This window comes from Podarcis erhardii (assembly GCF_964252035.2).
Source record: "Podarcis erhardii genome assembly, chromosome: 16".
NCBI classification, from domain to species: domain Eukaryota; kingdom Metazoa; phylum Chordata; class Lepidosauria; order Squamata; family Lacertidae; genus Podarcis; species Podarcis erhardii.
The window spans coordinates 29,242,014-29,268,287 of NC_138514.1; the positions used below are offsets into that span (position 1 = coordinate 29,242,014).

The 26,274-nt window shown below is 47.8% G+C and overlaps 1 protein-coding gene across 5 annotated transcripts in view; it reads left to right on the top strand.

Annotated features, from left to right (window-relative positions):
- The window catches only part of GTF2IRD1 (GTF2I repeat domain containing 1), a 91,956-nt gene that overhangs the window by 32,278 nt on the left and 33,404 nt on the right, over positions 1 to 26,274 (top strand). For 4 of the 5 annotated variants that reach the window (XM_081843493.1, XM_081843494.1, XM_081843492.1 and 1 more), the window contains 6 exons: positions 14,530 to 14,658; positions 18,271 to 18,412; positions 21,634 to 21,780; positions 22,211 to 22,394; positions 23,516 to 23,826; positions 25,261 to 25,350. In XM_081843493.1, the coding sequence (XP_081699619.1) occupies positions 14,536 to 14,658; positions 18,271 to 18,412; positions 21,634 to 21,780; positions 22,211 to 22,394; positions 23,516 to 23,826; positions 25,261 to 25,350 (997 nt within the window). In that variant the 5' untranslated portion in view covers positions 14,530 to 14,535. Of the gene's footprint in view, positions 1 to 10,866; positions 10,969 to 14,529; positions 14,659 to 18,270; positions 18,413 to 21,633; positions 21,781 to 22,210; positions 22,395 to 23,515; positions 23,827 to 25,260; positions 25,351 to 26,274 lie in introns of those variants that run through there. The other variant, XM_081843490.1, reaches the window with a different exon arrangement.

The window sequence follows — 26,274 nt, forward strand, 5'->3', positions numbered from 1 at the left end:
TTGGGTGCATGCGTGTGTTTTCTAACACCTGCAACAAACTACACCTCCCAGGATTCTTTGGGGGAAGCCATGATGGTTTTAAGCCATATGATTCTGCTTTGAATGTATATAGAGAAGACACAGGAGGCCTTAATAAACACACAACCTCTGCAGTTGACCAGTCGTCGGTTTATATAATCACCTTCAATGGGTGGCTGGGAGTTTTTTTCTCTTTCTGTGTGTGCTCATTTCAAAATGGTGGCTGCTCTGTGGGTTTCTCCCCCCTCCCACCCCAGTCGCTCAGCCAGCTTGAAGTGAAGGTCAAATCCTGGCCTGCTTGTAATCAATAGGAGCTTTGTTACTGACTCTGGGGTTGGAGCAGTGTGTGTGTATGTGTGGAGATTAATCTTTAATTGCTTCTTGGCTGAACTTCAAACAGGGTGGATTTTTATTTTTTTTGTAATAAGATTTTCCATTGTGCCCAGAGTTGCTAGAGGATATAGGTCACTTTTTTCCAGCTTTTTGTCAAAGTTGCCGTCCCCCCCCCCTTCCCTCTGTGTTAAAAACAAAGAGCAAACCCGCCCCCCCGCTCCTGCTGAAACTTCAGATTGAGCCTTTTTTGGTTCATAAAGATCACGGTGACTTAATACATGTGCTGGAATCTCCGTGTTTCCCTCACCTGACGGATCTTTCCCCCTGGCTTATTTTGCTTTAAAGGCCATGTGGGACCAATTATTTATTTCCTGCAGAAATGCATGTTAAGATGGCCAGGAGCTGCTTTGAGTTAGTGTAAAAAGAGCCTCGGTTTCCAAGGATTCGGAAATTCTAGTGCATAAAAGAGCGCTTTTCTTTCTTTTTAATGTGAAAAGCTGGTGTAGTCAATAAACATTGATTCAGTTTGAATGGGAGCGTTTGAAGATCCCGACTCGTGTTTTTTTAAGGAAGGGAGAAGAAACTGGATTCCGAGTTTGAGATGGAATCTTGGTAACAGAACAGCTTTTATAAATATGTGCCCTCTGTTTGATAATCGGAAATATTTATTAGTCAATATTCTCATGTCTGGTGCAGGGATGATAATATAAACCAAGGGGAGAATTGTTGCCTAAGAATCCCAGTATGTCTCTTCATTTTCCCTTCGTCTTGTTAACCGCCCTGCAATCTTCGGAGGTATATAAATTTAATTTTTTTTAAAAAAAAGAATAATAAATAAAACTTTAGACTCCTCCCCCTGTTGCCTAAGCTCCACCCACCCTGCATTGTTACGACAGAGCGGGAGAGGCTTGCAACAGCCTCCACCTACTCTGACAAGCGCATTGCACATTCTGAATTTCATGCTGATCCCAGGGACTGGCAAAGGAAGAGGCACAGTTTCGCAGGGAGGGACCAGGTCTGACTGTGGACCCTTTTGCAGGAGTTATGGCCACCAACTTGGCTGGCTTTAACAGAGAAGTGGGTAAATTCAAGGAGGGTACAGCTTATCATGATGGCTGGGACGTGTGCCTCCACAGTCAGAGGCAGTATCCTTCTGAATTCCAGTTGCTGGAAACCACAGGAGGGGGAGAGTCATGTTGCACTCAGGTCTTCGCTGTGAGCAAATGCTTGGCCACTGTGAGAACAGGATGCTGGGCTAATGGCCCACTGGCCTGTCATGGACTGGTTGGATGCAGAGAGAGTGGTAGGAGGCACCGGCTGGGGAACCCCCATGGGAAGAAGGCTCAGAGCACAGGGAGTGGTGGTGGGACAATGATGAGGGGTCAGAGGGAGAAGACTGGGAGGAGGTGGTGTCTGAAGCTGAAGGGGGAACAGGGTTTAGTGAGCAGGAAGAGGCTGTGGCAGAGAGCAGTCCAGAATCGGAAGTAGAAGCGAAGGCTGGAGAGGAAGGGGGCGAAGAGGCAGATGAAGCAGACTGCTGAAGAAGCCAGGGGGTCTCCCCTTCCTGCTGTGACCAGTTTCCCTCCCTCTGATATGATAGAACCAGAAGAGGTATGAAGAGGGAGGAGCAAAGATAGACAAGCCGAAGAAGTCTCCGGTTGCAAGGAAAGGACCCAAGGGAGGAGGCAAGACCTACTGGGAAGAGTTGCCGTGCTCACTAGGCCTGAGCTGTTTGGTTTCTTTGGATAAAGAGTTAACTTTACTGATGGCTTGTGAGTTATTCCTGACCTGCTCCCGAGTCCTACCTTGACATTGCCTGATCCAAGCGGCTCTTCTTATGTTAAGAAATGAGTGGAGGGTTATATGGGAGAAAAATTAGTTGTTCTAAAGGAAAGAACCCAACTTTGAGAAGGGACCATGACTCAGTTGATAGAGCACCTGGCGGAGGGTCCCATATTTAATTCCCTGCAGCTTCAGTTGGGCTGAGAGAGAGCCCTGTCCAAACTCCTGGAGAGCTGCTGCCTGCCAGTGTAGGAAATACTGAGCTGGGTGAGCCAATGGCCTGACTCACTATAATGAAGCTTATTCAGTATAAAGAAGCTTATTATGTTCCCTTGCTGCCATGCCATGCCCATCTCTACCCATTCCTGTTTTCTGTACTGCCACCTAAACCTACTACCCGTTTTTAAAGTTTTCCTTCAGAAACTTGGGAGCTAAAACCTTGGCTTTAATTTAAAATGCTCAGGATGATTCTCTGGAGAAGCATCCTGAGCATCAAACCCTTTGAATCATCAACACCCTTTGGATGTTGTAGGCAACATTACCAGGAGGCAATCGCAGTCCCGTAGATAATTCCTGTGGTCCTGCAAAATAAGTACATGGTGTGTTTGCATTTCTAGCCCTTTTATAGCCTCTTTCGGCAAGTTGAGAAGCTGTGCAAAGCCGCACTTAATGGGAAACTGCATCTACAGAAGTTTGGTTCAAAGGACGTGCACGCCAGGGGGACTCCCATGGAAGCTTCCCTCAGCTCATAAAACGGGAGTGATGCAACTGTATTGTGTTAATGGGCCCAAGAGGCTGTTATGGTTTCAATGTGCAACAGGAGAGAGAGGTGGTTAAAAGCGACTGGAAACACTCTATTTGTGTAGTCCGAAATCCCAGAGATCTTCTGCCAGCCAGTGTAGGCATTACTAAGCTGGATGGGTGCAGTGTCCTGACTCAGCACCAGGCAGTTTCCTATGCTCTGAGAGGGCTGAGGGAAAGCGAAACGGATTCCGCCCCCCCCAAATGGTGGTCCCTGCTGTGGTCAGCTCTCCTCCTTCCATTTCAGTTCTTGCCTTCCTGCCTTGTTCACCTGAAGAGTTGATTTCTTCAGTGAGTTAAAAGCTATTGACAGTCAAGATGAGCACCAAATGGAGCAGAAATGTTGGGGCAGAGCAATAATAATAATAGTAATAATAAATAGTAATAATAATTTATTATTTATACCCCACCCATCTGGCTGGGTTTCCCCAGCCACTCTGGGCGGCTTCCAACAAAAAAATACAATAACCTATAAAAAAAATTAAAAGCTTCACTAAACAGGGCAGCCTTCAGATGTCTTCTAAGAGTTTGGTAGTTATTTTTCTCTTTGACATCTGATGGGAGGGCGTTCCACAGGGTGGGTACCACTACTGAGAAGGCCCTCTGCCTGGTTCCCTGTAACTTGGCTTCTTGCAAAGCTCTCTGTCACTGATGTTGACAATGAGTTGGGCAGGGCTTTAGAAGTAATGTGATCCAGCCTTCCCTGATCTAGCACTCCATCCCGGATGTATAATTCCCATCCTCCCTGACTCTTCTGTCCTCACTGGGCACCTGAGCAACCAGAGGGCTTGCCAGCAGCAATGCCAATGTGCGCAGCAACCAGGGCTGGTCAGAGTCCAAGCAAGCAGGGTGCTCAGCAAAGGGTCAGGCGACAAGCAAAGCCAGAACTGTCCAAGTCAGGTTTGGCACAAGTAAGAGATCCAGTAGCAGGGCAGGTGCCACAACCAAGAAGGCCCTCTGCCTGGTTCCCTGTAACCTCACTTCTCGCAGAGAGGGAACCGCCAGAAGGCCCTCAGAGCTGGACCTCAGTGTCCGGGCTGAATGATAGCGGTGGAGACGCTCCTTCAGGTATGCTGGGCCAAGGCCATTTAGGACTTTAAAGGTCAGCACCAACAGTTTGAATTGTGCTCGGAAATATACTGGGAGCCAATGTAGGTCTTTCAGGACTGGTGTTATATGGTCTTGGCAGCCGCTCCCAGTCACCAGTCTAGCTGCTGCATTCTGATGTGAATTGAGAAGGTGCAAAGATGGCAACAGAATTAGGGTTGACATACGGCTGGAATTTTCCAGACATTGCCGGGATTCAGCCGTTGGAAACAGTATCCGGGTGGGAATCGCTTAAATGTCCGGGAAAATCCAGACATATGGCAACCCAAGTCGGAAGTGTTGATTTTGGTGAATTTCCTTTAAAATAGCTCAAAATCTTCTTTGTGGGTTTTTTTTTTTGTTTTGTTTTTTTTTTTTTTGAGATCTTGTAGAAAAAGCTCATCGACTTTTGTGTCCAGATTTTCACTTTTTGAATTTGGCAACCCTAAACAGAATCCCAATTTTTTCAGAGTTTTGGAGCTGATCAACACCCTTCTCTCCACTGCTTCTGAATTCATCAGGCATTGCCCTTTTGGAGCCCAAGTTCTCCATCATAAGGACTAGAAACTTGCCGTTCTCAAAAGTAAATAAAAAGTGGCCATGGTAAAAGCTTGGACCTGGTGAAGCACTTGGAGACATTGCAAAACAAAGCTGAACTTTCTCCCAAGGAAGGCAAACGCTCCTCTTGTTGTGTTCCCCATGTCCCGAACGCACCCTCAACCCGCCCCCTCCTCCTTCCACTTCCATATGCTTCCTCTTCTCCTTCCGCTGGCTTCCCCGGATATCTGTCTGCAACCGTCAAAAGCCAGGTCACGTTGGTTTCTCTGCATTCCAGAATCTCTGCTGTGGCCTTTGGCTGTGAAAGAAGGGGCCACCAGAACAGGACAGTGGTGAAGGATTTTGCTCACTGAATTGGTAAAAATCCATTTGCTTCATGACGGCACCTTGCACAGTCTTCTCCAGAGTCGAGACCATTGGCCTGCCCTGCCCAGTGCTGTTTCCGCTGATCTTCAGGGCTTCAGGCAGAGAAAAGTGGTTCCCATCTCCACCTAGAGAGCAAATTTACAGGTTTTCAGGCCAGAGTCCTTCCCAAGCCTATCTGGAGATGCCAAAGGTTGAACCTGCATTCCTTTTCCTGCTCTGTGGCTAACTAACTCTGATGGCCTCAGAAGCAAGCCTTCCTCCTTTAGCATAAAATGTTAGTCCTCGTCTTTTACTGAAACTCAGCCTAAGTAGGGTGAATGGTGCATTTTTTCTCTCCTGCTCTGCCTTATTTTATTATAGATTTATTGCATCTGTACCCCACCTTTTTCTCTAGGGAGCTCGAGGCAAATGTCAGTTGCTGGAAACTGCAGGAGGGGAGAACATTGTTGCTGTCAGGTCCTGCCTTCAGGGTTTTCCATAGGTGCATCTAGTTGGCAGCTGTGAGAACAGGACACTGGACTCGATGAGCCCCTGGCCTCATCCAGCAGGGTTGACTTATGTTCTCTACTGCTGAGCTGCAGCCTTCACTAAGGAAGATTCCTTATGCTGAGTCAGGCTGCTGAGTCTTTCTCTCTCTCTCACAAAGATGAAAAAGCAAGCATGGTTCTTTGCATCTTCTTTTTTATATATAAATTTATTCATTTGGTTTTTTCAGATTAAAATTTCACAGTCATATCCAACATGCAACATAGAAACAAGATTCCAGAGAATCTCCTGAACTTCCCTCCTCCCCTTTGTGGGTCCTATTATTAATCATTTCCTCCTGCGTTTTTTATAATAATCCAAATCTTTTATCTCTCCATTGTGTCCAAAATTCACCATTAAACTACAAGTGTTATTCCAATCCTACTAACGATTTTAACTGCTTACAATGATTTTTAAGATAAATTATAAATTTTCCCCATGGTTCTTTGCATCTTCAGATTGGATAGGACAAGGTTATTTTTCTATCAAGCCTTGTATTTCCTATAATAAACTTAGCTCTTTCTTGTTCCACCTCTACGATTCTCATACCCTTCAACATTTCTCTGATGAAAATAGGGATGACCAATTCTATGGTTGCCATAGGTCCTTTTTTTCTGGGACATGTACTCTTTTTTTATGGGTAGAGCCATCATAGTGATCCATAGTTAAAAGCAGAAGTTGGCATATGTGTCCTCTTCTTTGCTCTTCAAAATACGGCAACCCCTATTAGACTATTCCATATTAATAATAGTAATTTTCTTATTTATTCCCCTGCTCATCTGACTGGGTTGTCCCAGCCACTCTGGACAGCTTCCAACATATATAAAAACATAATAAAACATTAAACATTTTTTTTTAATGATATTTATTGTAGTTTCACATAATATACAAAAAACCAAAAACAACTTTCCAGAGAAAATATAAAGAGAAAAAAAAGAAAAGACAGAAGAAAAAAGACAAAAATTAGAAAAGAAAAAAGAACATTCCTCATTTACAATCCTGATTTTCAGTAACTTTTTTTCTGCGACTTCCCCTCGCCTCCCTTTCTTGTATTCCATGTCCGAATATTAGTTCAACAAGTTCTTATCCCTAATTTTTTAACCCTGATTTATTAATTATACTTAATACAATTTATGTATCAAATTTTAACTTATAGACATTGGTCATTGTGCTTAAAGACTTTTTCTAAGATCGACCCAGTTTCCCTTCCACGGATTCCCCATCTTTGTATTGATAACAAAGCAAAAAAGAAGAAACATTAGAAAAAATCAAAATATATTTGTACACCCTTCGGATTCCCAAACCCTTTCCCGGTTTCAATCCCTAAACCATTATCTATAAGTCCATCTGGTATCAGCCTGGATTCCTCACATCAGAGGCTCTTAATTCTCTCTCAGTTCCTATCTGCCGGTTTTTTTGATAGTCCTTTGTATTAACCACCAAATCTCGGAAGGGCTCTGTCCCAAAAATGTCCATGTTCCTTCCAGCCGGGCCTCCATATTTAAAGAAGGGACTCAGAACTTGTTTCTTAATCCTTTTAGGTCCAAATGTCCCAAAATCTTCAGATCTCCACAAAAGGAGGTCTTTCCATTCCTCCTTCTTCAATTCAAACCAAATTTTCATCACCCAGTCCTTTTTTTCTTTTATATCCATCTTGACAGGCCTCCGGCTCTCCTTTGCCTTCTGCAGCATTTCAGCCCCTCCTTCCTGCTGCTCCTGTTCAACCAATATCTCTTTCTCCACTTCCTCAAGTTTCTCAAGTTTCCTTTCTTGTTCAGCTGCCTGGACTGTAGACAAAACATGACTTTGCTCTACCAATTTTCTCACGAGAAAGGCAACCTCATCCAGATCAGCTAGTATTTTCCGGCCTATTTCCATTCTTGTAGTGTCCCTGAACCCCCTCTAGAGGGATTCTGGTTATTAAGTATTCCTTACGCTTCCAGCCCAACAGTCCAGTTAACTTGTTTCAATTTCTTCTTTATTTTCAACAATTTATCACTATATTGTAGCAAATGTAACCAGCAAAAACATCAGAAACAACGTTCTCTGTTTTTCCCCACTTTGACAGCTAATTTGACAGCTGTCAAAGTCTTCTATGTCTCCTCAGCAGGCTCCTCTCGCGGATCACTCCCGGGTCCCGGGGGAGGGGAAACTTTAGCTCTCAAAGTTAGCTCTTATCCTCCAGCACAATTACTTATACTGTCAATCCATGTAGTTAATAGTTTAGTCCAATAAAAAGGAGATATTCTCTCGACCTTAATTATTTAGTCCTTGCTTCAGATTGTTTACAAGGCAGGGAAGACGGACTTCCTTTTTGCGTCTTCCCCGATCGTGCCAGATTCAATAAATTTTTTTCCTTTTAGAAGTCCAATTTCCTTATTACTCACGGGTTGTTGCTTTTAGTCCGAATGTTCTCAGGAAAAAGTCAGCGCTCTCCGTCCATGGCATGCGGCTTCACTCAGCAGGGGAAGCAGAGGACTCTCAGCACCACGCCGCTCCCCGTCCCCCGTTCCGGAGCCTTTAAAAAGGCTCCTTCGCAGGTCGGGGGGCGCAAATGGTGCCCGTCGAGTCACCAGGTCTTTTAGGGTCCCCCCGCGCCGCCGCGGCAGGACCCGACCCCTGCTAAGCCGATTTCCTCCGGAGCTTGGAGGGAAATCGCCATTCGGCGATGGCGCTAACCCGGAAGTCCTAAAACATTAAACATTTTAAAAGTCCCTATGCAAGGCTGCCTTCAGACGTCTTTTAAAGGTTGCATAGTTACTTATCTCCTTGGCCCTGGGGTGCATAACTCCATACCCTTCAACATTTATCTGATGATAATAGGGATGTCCTAAGGAAAAGCAGGACATTCCAGGTTTAAATCAGACACCAGGATGGCTTCTGTAAATCTGGGACTGTCCCTGGGACACTTGGAGGGTTTGGATTCTATGTCTAGATGCGCCTTTGTATGTTCCTTGTGAGTGCTCAGAGTCAATATCTGCATCCAAGCTTGCTCATTAGAAGAAAATATTTAATTATGATATATTTTTTAAGGCATTGGCCAACCCATTTAAAACGCCCCCCATCTCCTTCCTCATTTCTTTCCTCTGCCAGTCGTGTTTTACATCCATCCTTGCACGGTGGGGAGAAGGAGTTTGATCCCAGACCCTCACAGAGCCTTGAGGAATCTTTTTGTCTGCTTAGCAAATTGAGTTAAACCGAGCTGGCTTCATTCTTATTCTCCAGACAGGCGCTCCCAGACTCAACAATTCCTCCTCCTCTCCTCCATTAGAGGTTTTCTGTCTCTGTTCCCCTGCCCACCCCCGCAACTGTGAATGATGGCCATCTTCATCGCCACTCCCTTTTAGCAGTGGAGTTTGCTATCACAAGGACCACATTCACATAGGACACAATTTTAAGCCCTCATGGCTTCCCCCAAAGGATTCTGGGAGCTGTAGTTTGTTATGGGTGCTGAGAGTCGTTAGGGGACCCCTGTTCCCCTCACAGAGCTACAGTTCCTGGAGGTCCCTCTGTGAAGAGCGGTTGGTTGTTAGACCGCTCTGGGAATTGTAGCACTGTGACGGGGAACACACATCCATGGCGGGGGGAAAGAGTTGTTGCAAAATGAGAGCCAGTGTGGTGCAGTGGTCAGAGTGTCAGACTAGGACTTCGGAGGTAAAGCTAAAGGGACCCCTGACCATTAGGTCCAATCGTAATTGACTCTGGGGTTGCAGCGCTCATCTCGCTTTATTGGCTGAGGGAGCCGGCGTACAGCTTCCGGGTCATGTGGCCAGCATGACTAAGCCGCTTCTGGCGAACCAGAGCAGCGCACGGAAACGCCGTTTACCTTCCCACCGGAGCTACTTGTACTTTGACGTGTTTTTGAACTGCTAGGTTGGCAGGGGCAGGGGCTGAGCAACTGGAGCTCTCCCTGTCGCGGGGATTCGAACCGTCGACCTTCTGATCAGCAAGTCCGAGGCTCTGTGGCTTAACCCACAGCGCCACCCGTGTCCCTTGGAGGACCAGAGTTCAAATCCCCGCTCAGCCATGAAGCTCACTGGGTGACCTTGGGCCAGTCACATTCTCTTACCCTAGCGTACCTTACAGGGCTGTTGGGGGGATAAAATGGGGGTGGGGGCAGAACTGTGTCTGGGGTATAAACACAACAAATAAATAAATAAATAAATTTCACAGCTGTTGATGGAGCTTAGTAGCCCAAGGAGGTGGAGGCAGGGGGATGAAAAGTTTTTCGACTGTGACATCACGTTGATATCATTTGTGGAGTCCTGCATCTTCGCCCAGGGATGCTTGAAAGATTTTGTAAAGCAAAACCAACCTCATTTGCACTAATTTTTAAATTTGAATTTTTGCATGGTTTTTATTGTATGTATGGTCGCTGTAAACCGCTCTGATTTTGTTTTTGTTTCATTTTTTTTTAACCAATATGAGTAGTGGTAAACAATTTTTTTTAGATTGGGATGCAGCTCTCCTGAGGTTTTAAAAACGGTTGAATTTCAGTTTTTGGCACGCCAAAAATATTTCTTAATGATAAAATGCGTTCAGAAATACATATTCAGGGCCGCCTTTAACAGATGCAGTGCCAGGGTGCAAATATCGGCCCAGAGCCCCCAAATTACCACGGATAGTGTTGGGGTGGCTGTAGCTGCACACTGCCAGCCATGGGGGGGGGGCATCTCTCTCCCATGCCGCTGCGGGAGAGCGATCCCCGCAGAGGCTTGGGGGGGAAGCTGCACGCCTGCCAGCCTTATGCTTGGTGGGGTGCAGCTGACAGGGGTGCAGGAAAAGGGGAGGCCTCCGGCAAAGCCGCGCAGCTCCCCCACTTGCTGGGGCGCCCCTGAGAGACCGACGCCCTGGCGCAACGCACCACTAAGCCCTATGGGAAAGACGGCTCTGTACGTATTTTTAAGATGCATCTTTTTCAGAAAAAGAAATCACAAGTGGATAGGGAAACAGATGGAGTAGACTTATGAATGAACACATAGAAAACTGATACGGTCCAGAAATAGACTGACCCATCCACCCCTATTCTATTCTAGTCATTCCTCCCCTCCGTTCCCCACCCCATTCTTCTGCTTTTCTCTGTGTTGGAGGAATCCCTCCCTCACCTCGAGACGGAGCGTTTTGTCATAGCAGCCCTCCACCCACAGACTGCAGCGGTGTAACTGAGACACAGTCTTCTTCTTTTCTCACTGCCTCCCTGAGAGCCAGGCCAAGGAAACTACAGAAGCCTGTTTGTAGAAAGAAGATGAAGAAGTGAGGCAGGGTTTCGTTTTAAAAACAGCAAAAATACACCCAATGTTACTGTGCAAAAATCGTTTACAGCAGGAGGCAGGTGTTTGGGACGTGAAGCAGGAAGACAGTGAGGGGTGAGGAATAATAGAATCCAAGCACATAACAGTTGTCAAAATCCAAATGTGTAGGATAAGGGTTGCCAGACCCCCAAGTTTCCAGGTTTCCCTGGCCCTCCCCAGGTGGCAGGAGGAGGGCAGGAATAACCAGGTGAGCAAGAGTGGCCTTAAATGTATTTATTTTTTATTATGAAGACGAAGCGGACAGGTTGCAAGCAACTGCAAATTATTGCATAGACTCTCCAGGTGGATTAGGGCAGTGATCCTGCCTTCCTCAGCTCCCTCCAATCCTTCTCCCAATTAACCTCCGTCTCCAGGAATAAGTGGTGGGAGGGAGTGCAAAGGAAGAATCACCAGGGCCCACCCCCATGACATCAGCAGGGCCATCACTAAGTTTCAGGTTTGAGCCCTGAAATTGCAGGATCTGGGATGCTCCTGACCAATGTTAAAAATTCAGATATATAAGCTAATCGCCAAACGGCACCTTAAGCCTAGGTTACAGTTGCCATATTGGAATGTTTAGGCACCATTTTTTTAACAATGAAATTAATATTATTAAATATATATATGTATTAATAAACAAATAATACTCTGGTTTATATTTCAAGGGGGGGGGGATATCCACGTGGTTTAAGACACATTAAAACATCCAATAAAACAACCCAGAATAAAAAAAAATCAAACTTCAAGGGAAATTTTTCAGATCCTTCTCTAAGTGACACTTTGCTTTCCCCATACAGCGGAACCTCAGAAACCAAACACCTGTAGAATCAAACGTTTCGACTCCTGAACGATTGGAAACCAGAAGTGATTGTTCTGGTTTTCGAATGATTTTCGGAAGCCGAATGTCTGGCATGGCTTCCTATTGGCTGCAGGACACTCCTGCAGCCAATCGGAAGCCGCATCTTGGAAGTTGAACGTTTTGGAAGTCGAATGGCTTTCCGGAACGGATTCTGTTTGACTTCCAAGGTACGTCTGTATTTATTTAGTTACCTACTTGATTTATAGAGCTGCCCCATAGCAGAAGTGCTCTAGGAAGCCATGTGGTATAGTGGTTAGAGTGTCAGACTAGGACCTGGGGGAGCAGGGTTCAAATCCTCACTCAGTCCTGAAGCTCACTGGGTGATCTTGGGCCAGTCAGCCTCTGAACCTCCCTCACAGGGTTGTTGTAGGGATTAACTGAGGAGGTGTGGGGGTAAACTGTGTACTCCTTGGAGAAAAAGGTGGAAGATACAGTGGTACCTCGGGTTACATACGCTTCAGGTTACAGACTCCGCTAACCCAGAAATAGTGCTTCAGGTTAAGAACTTTGCTTCAGGATAAGAACAGAAATCATGCTCCGGTGGCGCGGCAGCAGCATGAGGCCCCATTAGCTAAAGTGGTGCTTCAGGTTAAGAACAGTTTCAGGTTAAGTACAGACCTCCGGAACAAATTAAGTACTTAACCCGAGGTACCACTGTAAAGGCATTAAATAAACTCGCCTGGTTGCCTGCTGAAAAATGCTGGAGGGGCCAGCTAGACAGAGATGCTCGTCCCAAACATAGCATCCAGAGATCTCCATGGGGTCGCAGTTGGAGCTGTGCCAGTTGCAAAATGCACGTGGCACATGGGGGATTTCTAGCGCTGCTCCTGGACTGGCAGCCCTTACGTAGGAACATTCTGTGAGAAGGTGCAGGAAAGTTCCCCATCAAATGTGAGAAGGTGCAGTCTCTTCTACAGTGGTGCCTCGCAAGACGAAATTAATTCGTTCCGCAAGTCTCTTCGTCTTGCGAGTTTTTCGTCTTGCGATGCACGGTTTTCCATAGGAATGCATTGAAAATCAATTAATGCGTTCCTATGGAAACCGCCTTCCCCCGACCTCTTCTGGCGGGTGGCATTTTAAAATCGCCCGGGACAGTGGAGGACTTCTCCGCTGTCCGGGGCGATTTAAAAGCCCCTGGGAAGGCAAGCAGGGGGGACAAAGACTTTTGCCCCCCGCCTGCCTTCAGAAGAGGTCCAGGACAGGCGGACCTCTCCGCAAGCAGCGGGAGCGCTCCTTGCGGAGAGTTGCCAGCGCGCCAAGGCTTCGCGGCCCCGCCGCTCGGCATCGGGGCATCCTTCCAATGCCGGGCGGCGGGGGGAGACTTTCCCGCCCTGCCGCCCGGCATCGGGGCATCCTTCCGATGCCGGGCGGCGGGGGGAGACTTTCCCGCCCTGCCGCCCGGCATCGGGGCATCCTTCCGATGCCGGGCGGCGGGGGGAGACTTTCCCGCCCTGCCGCCCGGCATCGGGGCATCCTTCCGATGCCGGGCGGCGGGGGGAGACTTTCCCGCCCTGCCGCCCGGCATCGGGACATCCTTCCGATGCCGGGCGGCGGGGGGAGACTTTCCCGCCCTGCCGCCCGGCATCGGGACATCCTTCCGATGCCGGGCGGCGGGGGGAGACTTTCCCGCCCTGCCGCCCGGCATCGGGGCATCGTTTCGATGCCGGGCGGCGGAGGGAGACTTTCCCGCCCTGCCGCCCGGCATCGGGGCATCGTTTCGATGCCGGGCGGCGGAGGGAGACTTTCCCGCCCTGCCGCTCAGCATCGGGGCATCCTTCCGATGCCGGGCGGCGGGGGGAGACTTTCCCGCCCTGCCGCCCGGCATCAGGACATCGTTTCGATGCCGGGCGGCGGAGGGAGACTTTCCCGCCCTGCCGCCCGGCATCGGGACATCGTTTCGATGCCGGGCGGCGGAGGGAGACTTTCCTGCCTCGCCGCTCGGCATCGGGGCATCCTTCCGAAGCCCGGCGGCGGGAGGAGGTGTCCCCGCCCCGCCGCCAGGCTTCGGAGGAGGTCCGAGGACAGCGGGGAAGACGAGCTGCGCTTCCCCACTGTCCCGGAGATTTCCCTATGGGCTGTCGTCTTGCGAAGCAAGCCCATAGGGAAATTCGTCTTGCGAAGCGCCTCCAAAACGGAAAACCCTTTCGTCTAGCGGGTTTTCCGTCTTGCGAGGCGTTCGTCTTGCGGGGCACCACTGTACACCCATGTCTTTAGGTAGCTTCTCGGCAGGGCATTCCACAACCAGGGAATGTTGTACATGGGGCTGCATTTAAAAACGATCTGGAAACTGCAGTTTGGTTCAAAACACAGCCACAAAACCATTAGCAGGGACTTGGCCTTTCACTCCTATAACTGCAGCGCTTGTAACCAGCTCCCAGTTGGTTTCCGGGCTCAGCGTAAAATGCTGGTTTTCACCTATAGAGCCTTAAACAGCTTAGGAGCTAAACGATTGTGTCTTAGATGACCTCGAGGCCATATTTAGATGCCCTGCTCTGAGTGCTCCCACCAAGTGACGGAGAGGGTCTTATTGCTGGTGTCTCCATTGTTATGGAATAGCTGCCCCAGAGAGGCTCACCCGGAACGTTCCTTATGATCCTTTCAGTACCACACAAAGACAATTTTATTGGACCAGACATTTGAACAAGCCTGTGTTTTAAAACAAGTTCTAGGCTTGTGATTTTTAAAGAAACCTGATGCTCTAGTGTAGTTTTGAGCTGAATTGCCATGCATCTTTATTCTGTTTCCATTGAAAGAAGAGTTTTATCTTGTTTTTCTTCTTCTTCAAATTGATTTTCTTGCTGTAATTGCTGTATTTTTAAAATATGGGATGGAGTATTTTACAAATTTTATTGAGGGGCGGGCATATAAATAAATAATAATAACGGAGATCTCGTTCTTGTTGGTTTCCAGGTGGCTATGGCACTGCTGGGGAAGCTGTCTGAGGGGCTTCCAAACAACTCCAGGTCTGACCAGTGGCACTTAGTCTTCTCTCAAAAAGATGAAGTCATCACCAGCTTAGTATCTGCCTTAGATTCTATGGTAAGCTTCTTCCTCTGCCTCTTCTCTGCACCAAACCGTACGACGTTAAAAAACATTAAAGTGTGGATTCCTTGTAAAGGGGCTAGCAGAGATCTTGGTGAGGGCCAAACCACACATGATATGCAAACTTTAATGTGGTGGGAAGTTGTGTGTGTGTGTGTGTCTGTGTGTGTGTGTGTGTGTGCGCGCGCGCGCTCAAGACAAGACTTACGGAAGTCCCCTCTGGTATCTTGCTTCCTGAGGCATCGCTGCTCTGCTCCTTTTGTGATGGTCACTGACCCCACAGAGCAGGCACCCTCAAATGTTTTGGAACTACAACTCCCATCATCCCTAGCTAACAGGACCAGTGGTCAGGGATGATGGGCATTGTAGTACCAAAACATCTGGAGAGCTGAGTTTGGGGATGCCTGCCACAAAGTGACGAGGTGCTAGAACTCAGCGACATGTTGAAACATGCAGGATAGATTTTTAAAAATACTTCTTCACACTAGCCCATAGTTAGACTGGTGATTGTTCTTCTTTTAAAGCACCTGAGTTGGTGTCAAATAAATTGTTGGAGGAGGCAGCCAGAGGCTTTTTGGCTGTGGTTACAGGGAACCAGGCAGAGGGCCTTCTCGGTAGTGGCACCCGCCCTGTGGAACGCCCTCCCTTCAGATGTGAAAGAAATAAGCAGCTATCTTATTTTTAAAAGACATCTGAAGGCAGCCCTGTTTAGGGAAGTTTTTAATATTTAATGCTGTACAGTGGTACCTTGGGTTACAGATGCTTCAGGTTACAGACACTTCAGGTTACGGACTCCGCTAACTCAGAAATAGTACCTCGGGTTAAGAACTTTTCTTCAGGATGAGAACAGAAATCGTGCTCCGGCGGCACGGCAGCAGCAGGAGGCCCCATTAGCTAAAGTGGTGCTTCAAGTTAAGAACAGTTTCAGGTTAAGTACGGACCTCCGGAACGAATTAAGTACTTAACCTGAGGTACCACTGTATTGTTTTTAACACTTCATTGGAAGCCGCCCAGAGTGGCTAGGGAAACTCAGCCAGATGGGCGGGATATAAATAATAAATTATTATTATTATTATTCGGTGGACAGAGGCAGCGATGCTTCTGAATACCAGTTGATGGAAACCGCAGGCGGGGAGAGGGCTCATGTGTTCGAATCCTGCTTTTGGGTTTCCCTCAGGCATCTGGTTGACCGCAGTGAGAAGAGGTTGCTGGACTAGATGGGCCATTGTCCTGACCCAACAGGCTCGTATTAAGTTATTATGACACAAAAAATGTCCATTTTGTTGCGCAATGATAATAAGATTCTAATACATAAAGTAAGTTGAATTGAGGTAGAGGGAAGTCACATAAGTGTACCCTTATGTTCATTTCTTTTTTATTATTTCACTTTTTCTGTATATTTTCATTTTTAAGTTTGGTTAACATATACTTAGGACGCAGGTGGCGCTGTGGGTTAAACCACAGAGCCTAGGACTTGCCGATCAGAACGTCGGCGGTTTGAATCCCCGCGACGGGGTGAGCTCCCGTTGCTCGGTCGTTGCTCCTGCCAACCTAGCAGTTCGAAAGCACGTCAAAATGCAAGTAGATAAATAGGTACCACTCTGGCGGGGAGGTAAACAGTGTTTCTGTGCGCTGCTCTGGTTCGCCAGAAGCGTCTTAGTCATGCTGGCCACATGACCCAGAAGCTGTACACAGGCTCCCTCGGTCTATAGAGCGAGATGAGCGTCACAACCCCAGAGTCGGTCACGACTGGACCTAATGGTCAGGGGTCCCTTTACCTTTACCTTTAACATATACTTATGTATAAGATAGTTTAAGAGTTGTGAAATTGTTTATTTTTTCTTTTTCATGACTATTTAAAAAAAAAAATAATGCCCATTTCCTCTTGCTCACTATTTGCTGAGCTGCTGTGATGTGACTGAGGGGGAAGAATCAGTCCTGGAATGTTTTCTAAGGACAGGAAATAAGACTATGAGCTGTGCTTGGGAACATGTCAGAAAGTGGACATTGCACTCCTGTTGCCTTAGGCTTATATGACGGACAAACAGCTTCAGGGATTTGGGCTCTGAAGTGAAGATCGCTTCCTCGCATCCACAGCCAGAAGGGTTTTGAAGTCAGAATCTTTAAGAACACATATTGAGGTTTCTATTAACCTTTATGCTGGAATCTGCTGTTTGATCGTCCCTTGTGTGTTGCAAACTCCTGTGTGAGGTTTTCCACAACAAGACAGCGATGGCTTTTATCTCTGACAAAAGAAAATAATTTGCATGAATTTCTGCAAAAAAAGAAGAAGTAAGTCTTCTCCCCCTCTCTGCTTTTTGATGGCTTAAAAAAAAATGAATCCCATGATGAATCTTACATAAGTTTATTTTTTTCCTTATACAAGATGTGTGTGCCTGGCTACATCTCTGCATCAAAAGTGATCTTATTTTAACTACGAAAGAGATCAGACAGGGAACAGTTTGTGTGTGTGTGTGTGTGTGTGTGTGTGTGTGTGTATTCGCACACACATATTTTCAAAATGCTATAAATAAAAAGAGAAGCTCTTTAAATAAAAGCCCTGTTCAGGGGGACACATTTAGACTACACATGCTTGAAACCGATTAAGCTGAAATGGATTCCCCATACGCTGTTCTCACCCCCTGAAACTGTAGCTGCGTGAGAATTCTGCGATGGATTCGTAGGTTTGTAAGTCACATGGGGTAGAGACCTCTTCCGTTGTGCTTCGTAATGCACATAAAAAAATTGTGTGTGTGTACATGCTTAAAATTTATACGCCATTTGGTTGTAAAAAAAAAAAAACCCCAGACAAACTCAAAGTGGTTTACAAATAAGATAAAACAATGAAATTATTGATGAAAACGATTAACAACAGTTGAAAACATTCAAAAAATAAAAGCCAGCAATAGACTAAAAACATTGAAGCATGCATCAATGGTCCATCAACAGTCTACATATCTGGGCAGGCTTGCCTAGGAGAAAATACTTTTCGTGGGCGCCGAAAAGAGTACAGTGAAGGCACCTGCCTTCAAGCGGCAGGGAGTTCCATAGTGTAGGTGGTGCCACACTAAAAGATTGAGTTCTTGCAAATGCAGAATGGGTATTATGGGGCATTTGTAACAGTGCCGGTTCTGCAGATCGAAGCAGTCAAGTGAGTCTGTATTGGGTAAGGTGATCTTGCAGGCAAACTGGTTCCAAGTTGCTCGGCATTTTGCATACTGATAGTAACACTTTGAACTTGACTTGTTAGCAAATTGGGAAACAGTGTAGGTCTCTATGCAGCAGAGTTATATGCTGACAGGACCTTGCTCCCGTCAGCAATCGTGCTGCAGCATTACTTCCAGAAACTAATTGGCAGCTGCACTCGGGCCAGAATTGGTGTTAGGTCATACCTGCAACCAGTAAATCTCCTGCGTAGAATGCTTTTGCAGAAGTCCAGAAGACTGGTATGGCAGTCTCTTAAAATATTCTCACATGCTGTTTTATTACACTCACATTGCTAAGCCGCCTCAGAGGTCCCCTTGTGTCAGAAAGACAAAACAAAAACATGTAGACTAAATCATGATTAAGTTCAAACCACCCTGGTTCTCTCTTCTCTTTCTTTCCCAGTGTTCAGCACTTTCTAAACTCAACGCTGAGGTTGCCTGCATCGCGGTCCACGATGAAAACACCTTTGTTGTCGGGACGGAAAAAGGGAGGATCTTTATGAACACGAGGAAGGAGGTCCAAGCGGATTTCAAGAAGTTCTGCAGTAAGTATTGGGTTGTCCTGCATCTGGCAAGGATGGGGCGAGGTCAGATCCTGCTGCCTGCATACCTTAAGCTTGGGTGGAACTGGATAGGATGGTTGCAGAGCAGTATTTCCTCAGTCTTGGGCCTGCCCCAATCTTGTAGAATTGAGGATTGAGGTTGAATCCTGACAAGACAGAAGTACTGTTCTTGAGGGACAGGGAGCAGGCTGGTGTAGAGGACTCCCTGGTCCTGAATGGGGTAACTGTGCCCCCAAAGGACCAGGTGCGCAGCCTGGGAGTCATTTTGGACTCACAGCTGTCCATGGAGGTGCAGGTTAATTCTGTGTCCAGGGCAGCTGTCTACTAGCTCCATCTGGTACACAGGCTGAGACCCTACCTGCCCGCAGATTGTCTCACCAGAGTGGTGCATGCTCTGGTTATCTCCAGCTTGGACTACTGCAATGCGCTTTACGTGGGGCTACCTTTGAAGGTGACCCGGAAACTACAACTAATCCAGAATGCGGCAGCTCGACTGGTGACTGGGAGTGGCCGCCGAGACCATACAACACCGGTCCTGAAAGACCTCCATTGGCTCCCAGTATATTTCCGAGCACAATTCAAAGTGTTGGTGCTGACTTTTAAAGTCCTAAACGGCCTCGACCCAGTATACCTGAAGGAGCATCTCCACCCCCATCGTTCAGCCCAGACACTGATGTCCAGCTCTGAGGGCCTTCTGGTGGTTCCCTCCCTGTGAGAAGTGAGGTTACAGGGAACCAGGCAGAGGGCCTTCTCAGTGGTGGTGCCCGCCCTGTGGAACGCCCTCCCACCAGATGTCAAGGCAATAAGCAACTATCTTACTTTTAAAAGACATCTGAAGGCAGCCATTTAGGGAAGTTTTTAATGTTTAATGCTGTATTGTGTTTTTAATATTTGGTTGGGAGCCACCCAGAGTGGCTGGGGAAACCCAGCCAGATGGGCGGGGTATAAATAATAAATTGTTGTTGTTGTTGTAGAAGAGGGGCAGGCAGATGTGAAGCTTTCAGGACACGTTTGTTCCTCCTATGGCATATAAACGTACAAAGGGTCCCTGCTGCATCCGGCCAGTGGACCATCTAGTCCATCACCCTGTTCTCACAGTGGCTGGCCCAACTCCCCCAAGAAGCCTGTCAGTGGAAACTGAGTGTGTTAGAACATCAGCTTTTCAGGCAGGTTGCAATTCTCAGCATCTCCAGGTAGGTCTAGGAATATCCTGGAGAATGAAAGAGCTTTTATGCTAGCTCGTCTTAAATGCAGTCCCCCCCCCCCACTCATCTGTATTGTTTGGAAGGTTTCAAAAAAATCCCCTTCCAGAACAGAATCTGTTCCTGTAATAAGAAAACACCAGATACAACACATCACGTAATTCTGGATTGCCCTCTTCTTGACACCCATTGCACAGATCTCCTAGTTGACTCCCTTACAGCGCAAAATATTGATTTGCAAAGTGTCTGTAATCCAATATTTGTTGAGGGATGATACTCCCGAAACTACCAAGATTGTTTCGGGGTACTTAACTGAGATCTTTAAAGCTAAATCCAAAGTTGCCTGACTTATTCAATGGTGGTTATCTAGTCTTTTATATGTGGTATGTGTTTGGATTACCAATGTATTGGGATGACTTTGTATGATTTTATGATTTTACTGTTTTAACTTATGCCAATAAAGGCTAGTTACAAGAAACAAGAACGAAAGACAAGAAAGATGATGGCTTTGAGATTTTTGTGAATTTTACTTTGTGTGTGTATATATATATTCGCGGATCCAATCCCCCTTCGTGGGGCAGTGCTATGATTTACCCCAGTGGGCCAGCTTCCGCTGTGTATGACTGAGCCACCACTCAGTTGTAATGGAATTACAGAATCCTGGCATTGTAAAAGTTAGAAGGGACCCTGAGGGTCATCTAGTCCAACCCCCTGCAATGCAGGAATCTTTTGCCCAAAATGAGGCTCAAACCCACAACCCTGAGATTAAGAGCCTCACGCTTTACTGACTGAGCTCTGTGTGGGTTTGATTTGCAGGGTGCTCAGAGGGCAGGCAGGCAGGCAAGCGCTTCCGAGTTGGGCTTTTTCTGCGGGACAAAGTGGCTTAAAGCCTTGTAAACAAAAAACACATGTTTGCTTAGTTATAATCCCGAGGTTTCTGATGTGCTAGGAAAACCAGGCGGGGGCCTGCATGCTCCATGCTGGCAGAGAGTTTATGCTTAATCCCCTCAGTGGGACTGCTCAAGAACAGTTCATTCTCCGGCAAATATTAGCCTTGCTAGGCTGTCAAGGTCAACGCTGGCTTGGATTATGTGCCGAGTCTGCACCAGCTGCTAATTTCGCCCGGAGTCTAATCCATTTCTGAGCTTTCAGCATTAGCAAAGACTGTGGCCTTTTGCTTCGCTCCTGGTATGTGTTTCACACGGCCAGAAATGGAGCAAAGAGCCTGGAATTTGAGGGGCAGTTTGATTCTTAAACCACGGGTTTAAGAAATAAAATTTAAGAAAATATTTCCTTTAAAGATCTCTGCCTAATCTTCCCCTTTGCTTTTTGTCCATATTTCTCTGCCCTTTCCTTAGGGAAGGGACTGGGTCAGGGGCTCGCTGGATGAGGAAGTGTGGTGGGCATAGCTGTCAACTTTTCCCTTTTCTTGCGAGGAATCCTATTCAGAATAAGGAAATTGCCCTTAAAAAATGGGAAACATTGACAGCTCTGGTGGTGGGAGCCCCCCGCCCAAGAGCCTCCCAGGGACGACACAGAAGACGACAATTTAGATCTCAGATCTTGCTGAACAATGGGCCAGACAGACCAGAGGAGGAGCCCTCTCCCTTGACACAGCCTTTATGTGCTTGGGAGGGACTCAGAGAGAGAGGCTAGAGGGGGAAGTGTGGGGCTAGTGGTCAGTTTCAGCAACATCTCAGACCAACTGAAGGACCCTACTGTGTTGTCATTTTCTGTTAATAAAAAGCTAATTGCATTCCATGCCTCCCTGCTTCCCTGGCCTGTGGTTGACCTGGGCAACGCTTGAGAGCATCTGCCTTGGATGCCAACAGTTCAATCCCTGATGTCTCCAGGTTAGGGTTATGGAGCAGAGTCCTTGAGGGGCGGGGCTTCGGAAGAAGGAGCAGGGCCTTAGGCGGGGACCACATTTGTTCTGAGATGCGGTGGTGAGTCCTAGTGCCCGATTCCTGAACTCCCACCTCTCCCTCTTCCTGTTGGCAGGAGTCCAACAGAGGAAAGAGCAGGATCTGGCTGGCCAGAAGAAGCCCAAGGACTTTGGCCGGACCATTCCCCGGATCTCCCCGGATCAGGGATCGGATGTTTACCTTCTCAGGAAGATGGTGGAAGAAGTCTTTGACGTGCTTTACAGTAAGAAAGAGCTTGGGATACAGTTCGGTTTGGGCTCAGTCGCTGCTGCCTTCTGCTGTAGGGTGTCTAGGTCATGTTGTCTATGGGTATCTTCTCTACTAGCGTGTCAGGGCAGGGGAGGAGGGGCTGGGTGTGGTGGGGCTTGGCAGGGTGATCTGGTGGGTCACCAGGGGGGCCAAAGGCGAGGGCTGCGAAGCAGGAAAGGTCAAGGCAAGCTGGTGGTCAGCTTACTCCAGAGGAACTGAAAGGTGCTGTAATCCAACAACGCCAAAACTTTTCCATATTCCACAATGCAATTCTCCAACAAAACAGTGTTTGCATTTCTTGGTAACGGTGTGGCAAAGAGATGAGTCTCAGGAGGACCTCGTGGCCCAGCTAAAATCTGAACTCTGTTTTGATCTGTGTTTGTGATTCTTCCTCTTTGCCCCAGGCGAGGCCTTAGGGAAGAGCAGTGTGGTGCAACTCCCCTACGAGAAGTTCTTGAAAGAGCCTGGCTCTCTGATGGTTGCTGGGCTGCCCGACGGGCTCACCTTCAGGAGGCCCGCCGAGTACGATGCGAAATCGCTGATGGCCATCTTGGAGCACAGCCACAGCATGTGCTTCAGGCTCAAAAGGTAAGGGGGTCCCCCCTCGTGCTCAGCTAATACTTTCAGGCCTCAAGAGCCGATCCGCAGACACTTTGCGTAAGGATAAAATGGGCTGTCCTCCCATGGCTGTGTTTGGAGGCCACACTAAACTGTGGTTTGTCGCAACCTTGCATTTAAGCACTAGCCTGGTAGGCATAAGTGAGCAAGAATTGCATGCAGGTAGTCAGTGTTAGAAACTCAGAAATATAAGCTAATCACCAAAAGCCACCTTAAACCTAGGTTATGGCTGGCACCATGGAATGTCTAGATGCCTTTTTTTTGCAATGGCAAAAAGAGCCAGTGTGGTGTAGTGGTTAAGAGCGGTAGTCACGTAATCTGGGGAACCGGGTTCGTGTCTCCGCTCCTCCACATGCAGCTGCTGGGTGACCTTGGGCCAGTCACAATTCTTTGAAGTCTCTCAGCCCCACTCACCTCACAGAGTGTTTGTTGTGGGGGAGGAAGGGAAAGGAGAATGTTAGCCGCTTTGAGACTCCTTAAAGGGAGTGAAAGGCGGGATATCAAATCCAAACTCCTCCTCTTCTTCTTCTTCTTCTTCTTCTTCTTCTATTATTATTTATTTCATTTCTATACCGCTTTATACTTTAAAGGGAATTAAATCTCAAAGTGGTTTACAAGACATTAAAACATCCAATAAAACAATGCAGAATAAAACAAATGCAAGCTTCAATATTTCAGATCCTTCTCGATGTGACATTTTGCTTTCCCCATATTTATTTACCTACTTAATTTATGGAACAGAAGTACAGTCGTACCTTGGTTCTTGAACTTATTCCGTTCTGGGAGTCTGTTCGACTCCTGAAACAGTTTGAAAACCAAGGTGCAGCTTCCAATTGGCTTCAGGAGCGTTGTTCAGGCGCAAATTTTTTTGGGAGCCAAGGCGTTTGAGATCCAAGGTACAACTGTACTCTAGGAAGCCAGTGTGGTATAGTGGTTAGAGTGTCGGACTAGGACCTGGGAATGCGGGGAATTGGGAATAAGAGAGATGAGTGGGGGGGGGTGCTCGTGTAATCTCACTGTACACAAGTTGTACAAGTGACAATAAAGTATTTCAATTTCAATTTAGCTGCAGTTTCCTCTCCTTTTCTCAGACCTCCTGAGGACTCCGCCTGGGACCCCAACCCTCCTGTCGAGGCGAGCGGCCCCGTCCAAATGTCAAAGGGGAATCGAGAGCCAGGGCTGAACCACGTGCACGCTAAGCCGGCCAACTCAGAGGCTCTTCCTGCGGTCACTACGAACAGCTTCCTGTACGGGGTGTCGCTCCCTGCGCAGATCGCCATGGAGATAAAGCAGGAGGGTCCTTCCGGACGGCACGGGATGAGCACAGCCAGCGAGATGCTGAGGCCCCGGCTGTCAGGAGAAGCGAAGGTGCCCTCGCCACAGGAGTTCGGTGACTGCTGTGGTAATGGCCTTAATGTTTGCTCTCCAAGGCGTGGCTGGTTGAAAGCCTACGGAGAGGCCCTGAAATGCCTTGGATCGGGACTAAAACTGGGTGGGGGACCAGGAATTCTGTCCTGGTGGCTTCTGTAGCATCGCAACTGCAGCTGTGTCCCCCACAATGCCTGCAAAAGGCACAGGAGCCACAGCTGAGTTGGTAGATCATGGGACTCTTAATTGCATGAGGTGTGAGCCTCATGTTGGGCGAAAGGTTCCTGCATTGCACAGGGTTGGACTGAAGGATGCTTGTGATCCCTTCCAACTCTACAGTTCTATGATTCTAGATTGAGCTCCGTTCAGAGAACCCAGGAAAGCTCACTTCAGGGTTTGCAGCCAAGTATTGCAACATAGGAGGGATGCGGGTGGCGCTGTGGGTTAAACCACAGAGCCTAGGACTTGCCGATCAGAAGGTCGGCGGTTAGAATCCCCACGATGGGGTGAGCTCCCACTGCTCGGTCCCTGCTCCTGCCAACCTAGCAGTTCGAAAGCACATCAAAGTGCAAGTAGATGAATAGGTACCGCTCTGGCGGGAAGGTAAACGGCATTTCCGTGTGCTGCTCTGGTTCGCCAGAAGCAGCTTAGTCATTCTGGCCACATGACCCAGAAGCTTTACGCCAGCTCTCTTGGCCAATAAAGCGAGATGAGCGCCGCAACCCCAGAGTCAGTCACGACTGGACCTAATGGTCAGGGGTCCCTTTACCTTTACCTATTGCAACATAGGAAGCTGCCATATGCTGAGCCAGACTGTGGGTCCATTTAGCTCAACATTGTCTACACTGACTGGAAGCAGCTCTCCAGGGTTTCAGACAGGGAGACCCCTGCCTGGGGTTGCTGTCAGGGACTGAACCTGGGGCCACCTGCCGCTGAGCTGTGGCCCTTTCCAAATGGGAAGCTGAAATGGGGAAGTGGTCTGGAATAAGCTCCAGTTTCTCCTTCCAGCAGCAGGAAGGCAGATTCCCATGCTTTGGGGGGGGGGGCGGTGTCACACAACCCCTTGTGCAAACGCTGATATCTCCCCATATGACGGTGGTTGCTAATAGGCAAGGATCCCATGGCTCCGTTCAAATTGGATGTGAAATACTGCCTTCCAGGTCGAGCCACCCAATACTTGTTAAAGAAGGGGGGGCACAGATTCCCTGGCAGCTGCCAGAGGACGCTGCATGCTGGCACACAGGCCTGACTCTGAGCTGGAAAAGCCTTAGTTGAAACTTGCATATCAGTTTAGGAGGGATGGAGTCCAGTCTTGTTTGCGCCCAACACCTTTCCATTTGTCCTTGCCATTTTGGATTTCCCTCCCCCCCCCTAAATAAAATCTCATCTTTCTTATTCATTCATTCATTCATTCATTCATTCATTCATTCATTCATTCATTTTTGCTTTCGTTCTTTCCCATGTCCAGGACAGAAATCTGCTCTCCCCGGCGGTCCACTCATCCAGAACGTCCACTCCTCCAAACGCATTCTGTTTTCCATAGTACACGACAAATCAGGTACGCTTGCGAAATGGAGAAGGGGTTTAGGAGTGTTGGCGTATGGGTTTTAAATCACAGGGGGCCCCCTTGCTTAGGAACCATAGAGCGACAAAGGTACGGCGTTTGGGCAGGCCCAGATTATTGGCAGAAGCTAAACCTATTCCAGAACAAACAGAATGGCAGATTTCAGGCCTGGGGCATTATTAAGTTTATTGTTCTTGGAATTTTGTTTCTTAGGAGGGGCTGCCACCTCTGCTCATGTTGCTTGCCAACCTGGACCACTCTGCTCCCTGCCAAATCGCCCCCCCCCCGACAACCCACTCCCACTTTATACCTCACCCAACCCCACCGTCCCAGGGAGCACCACACTCGCAGCCTTGGCAGTGCTGCCGCTTGCCAGGCTCAAGACGGGGCAGAGCAGCAGCAACTGCAGACCCACACATGCTTGTAATGCCACTGGCACCCTGGTTCTTTCCCTGCATTGCGCCCTGCCCCAGTCCCGCTGAGTGGCAGCACTACTGCAACTGGAAGGGCAGCGCAACGGCGCCACAGTTCATGCACCGCAGCCAGATATGCAAATGATAGGGTGTCCATGTCATGTTTCGCACCTTCATCTCTGCGTCAGTGTTGATGTGAAGAGGACTAAAAAGCAACGGCTGACGGCGCTACCTTTTTTATTTTTATTTTTTACCAAGCATAACAAACTCTCCCATTTTTAGACTCGCATACATTGTTTATTTCTTCCACTCTTCTAAGTCTGGTCATGAACTCAATGTTTGAAGTAGATGTGTCAATAATTACCTAGGCGCTGGGATAATCCTTCTGATATGAAATATTCATTTTGGATGTTTGGCAGGGGTCTTTCGTAGGAACGAATTGAGAGCATCGACCGCTTTGCATGCAGCGCCAAACCATAGTTTAGCGGCGCATGAGCGAGCCTGG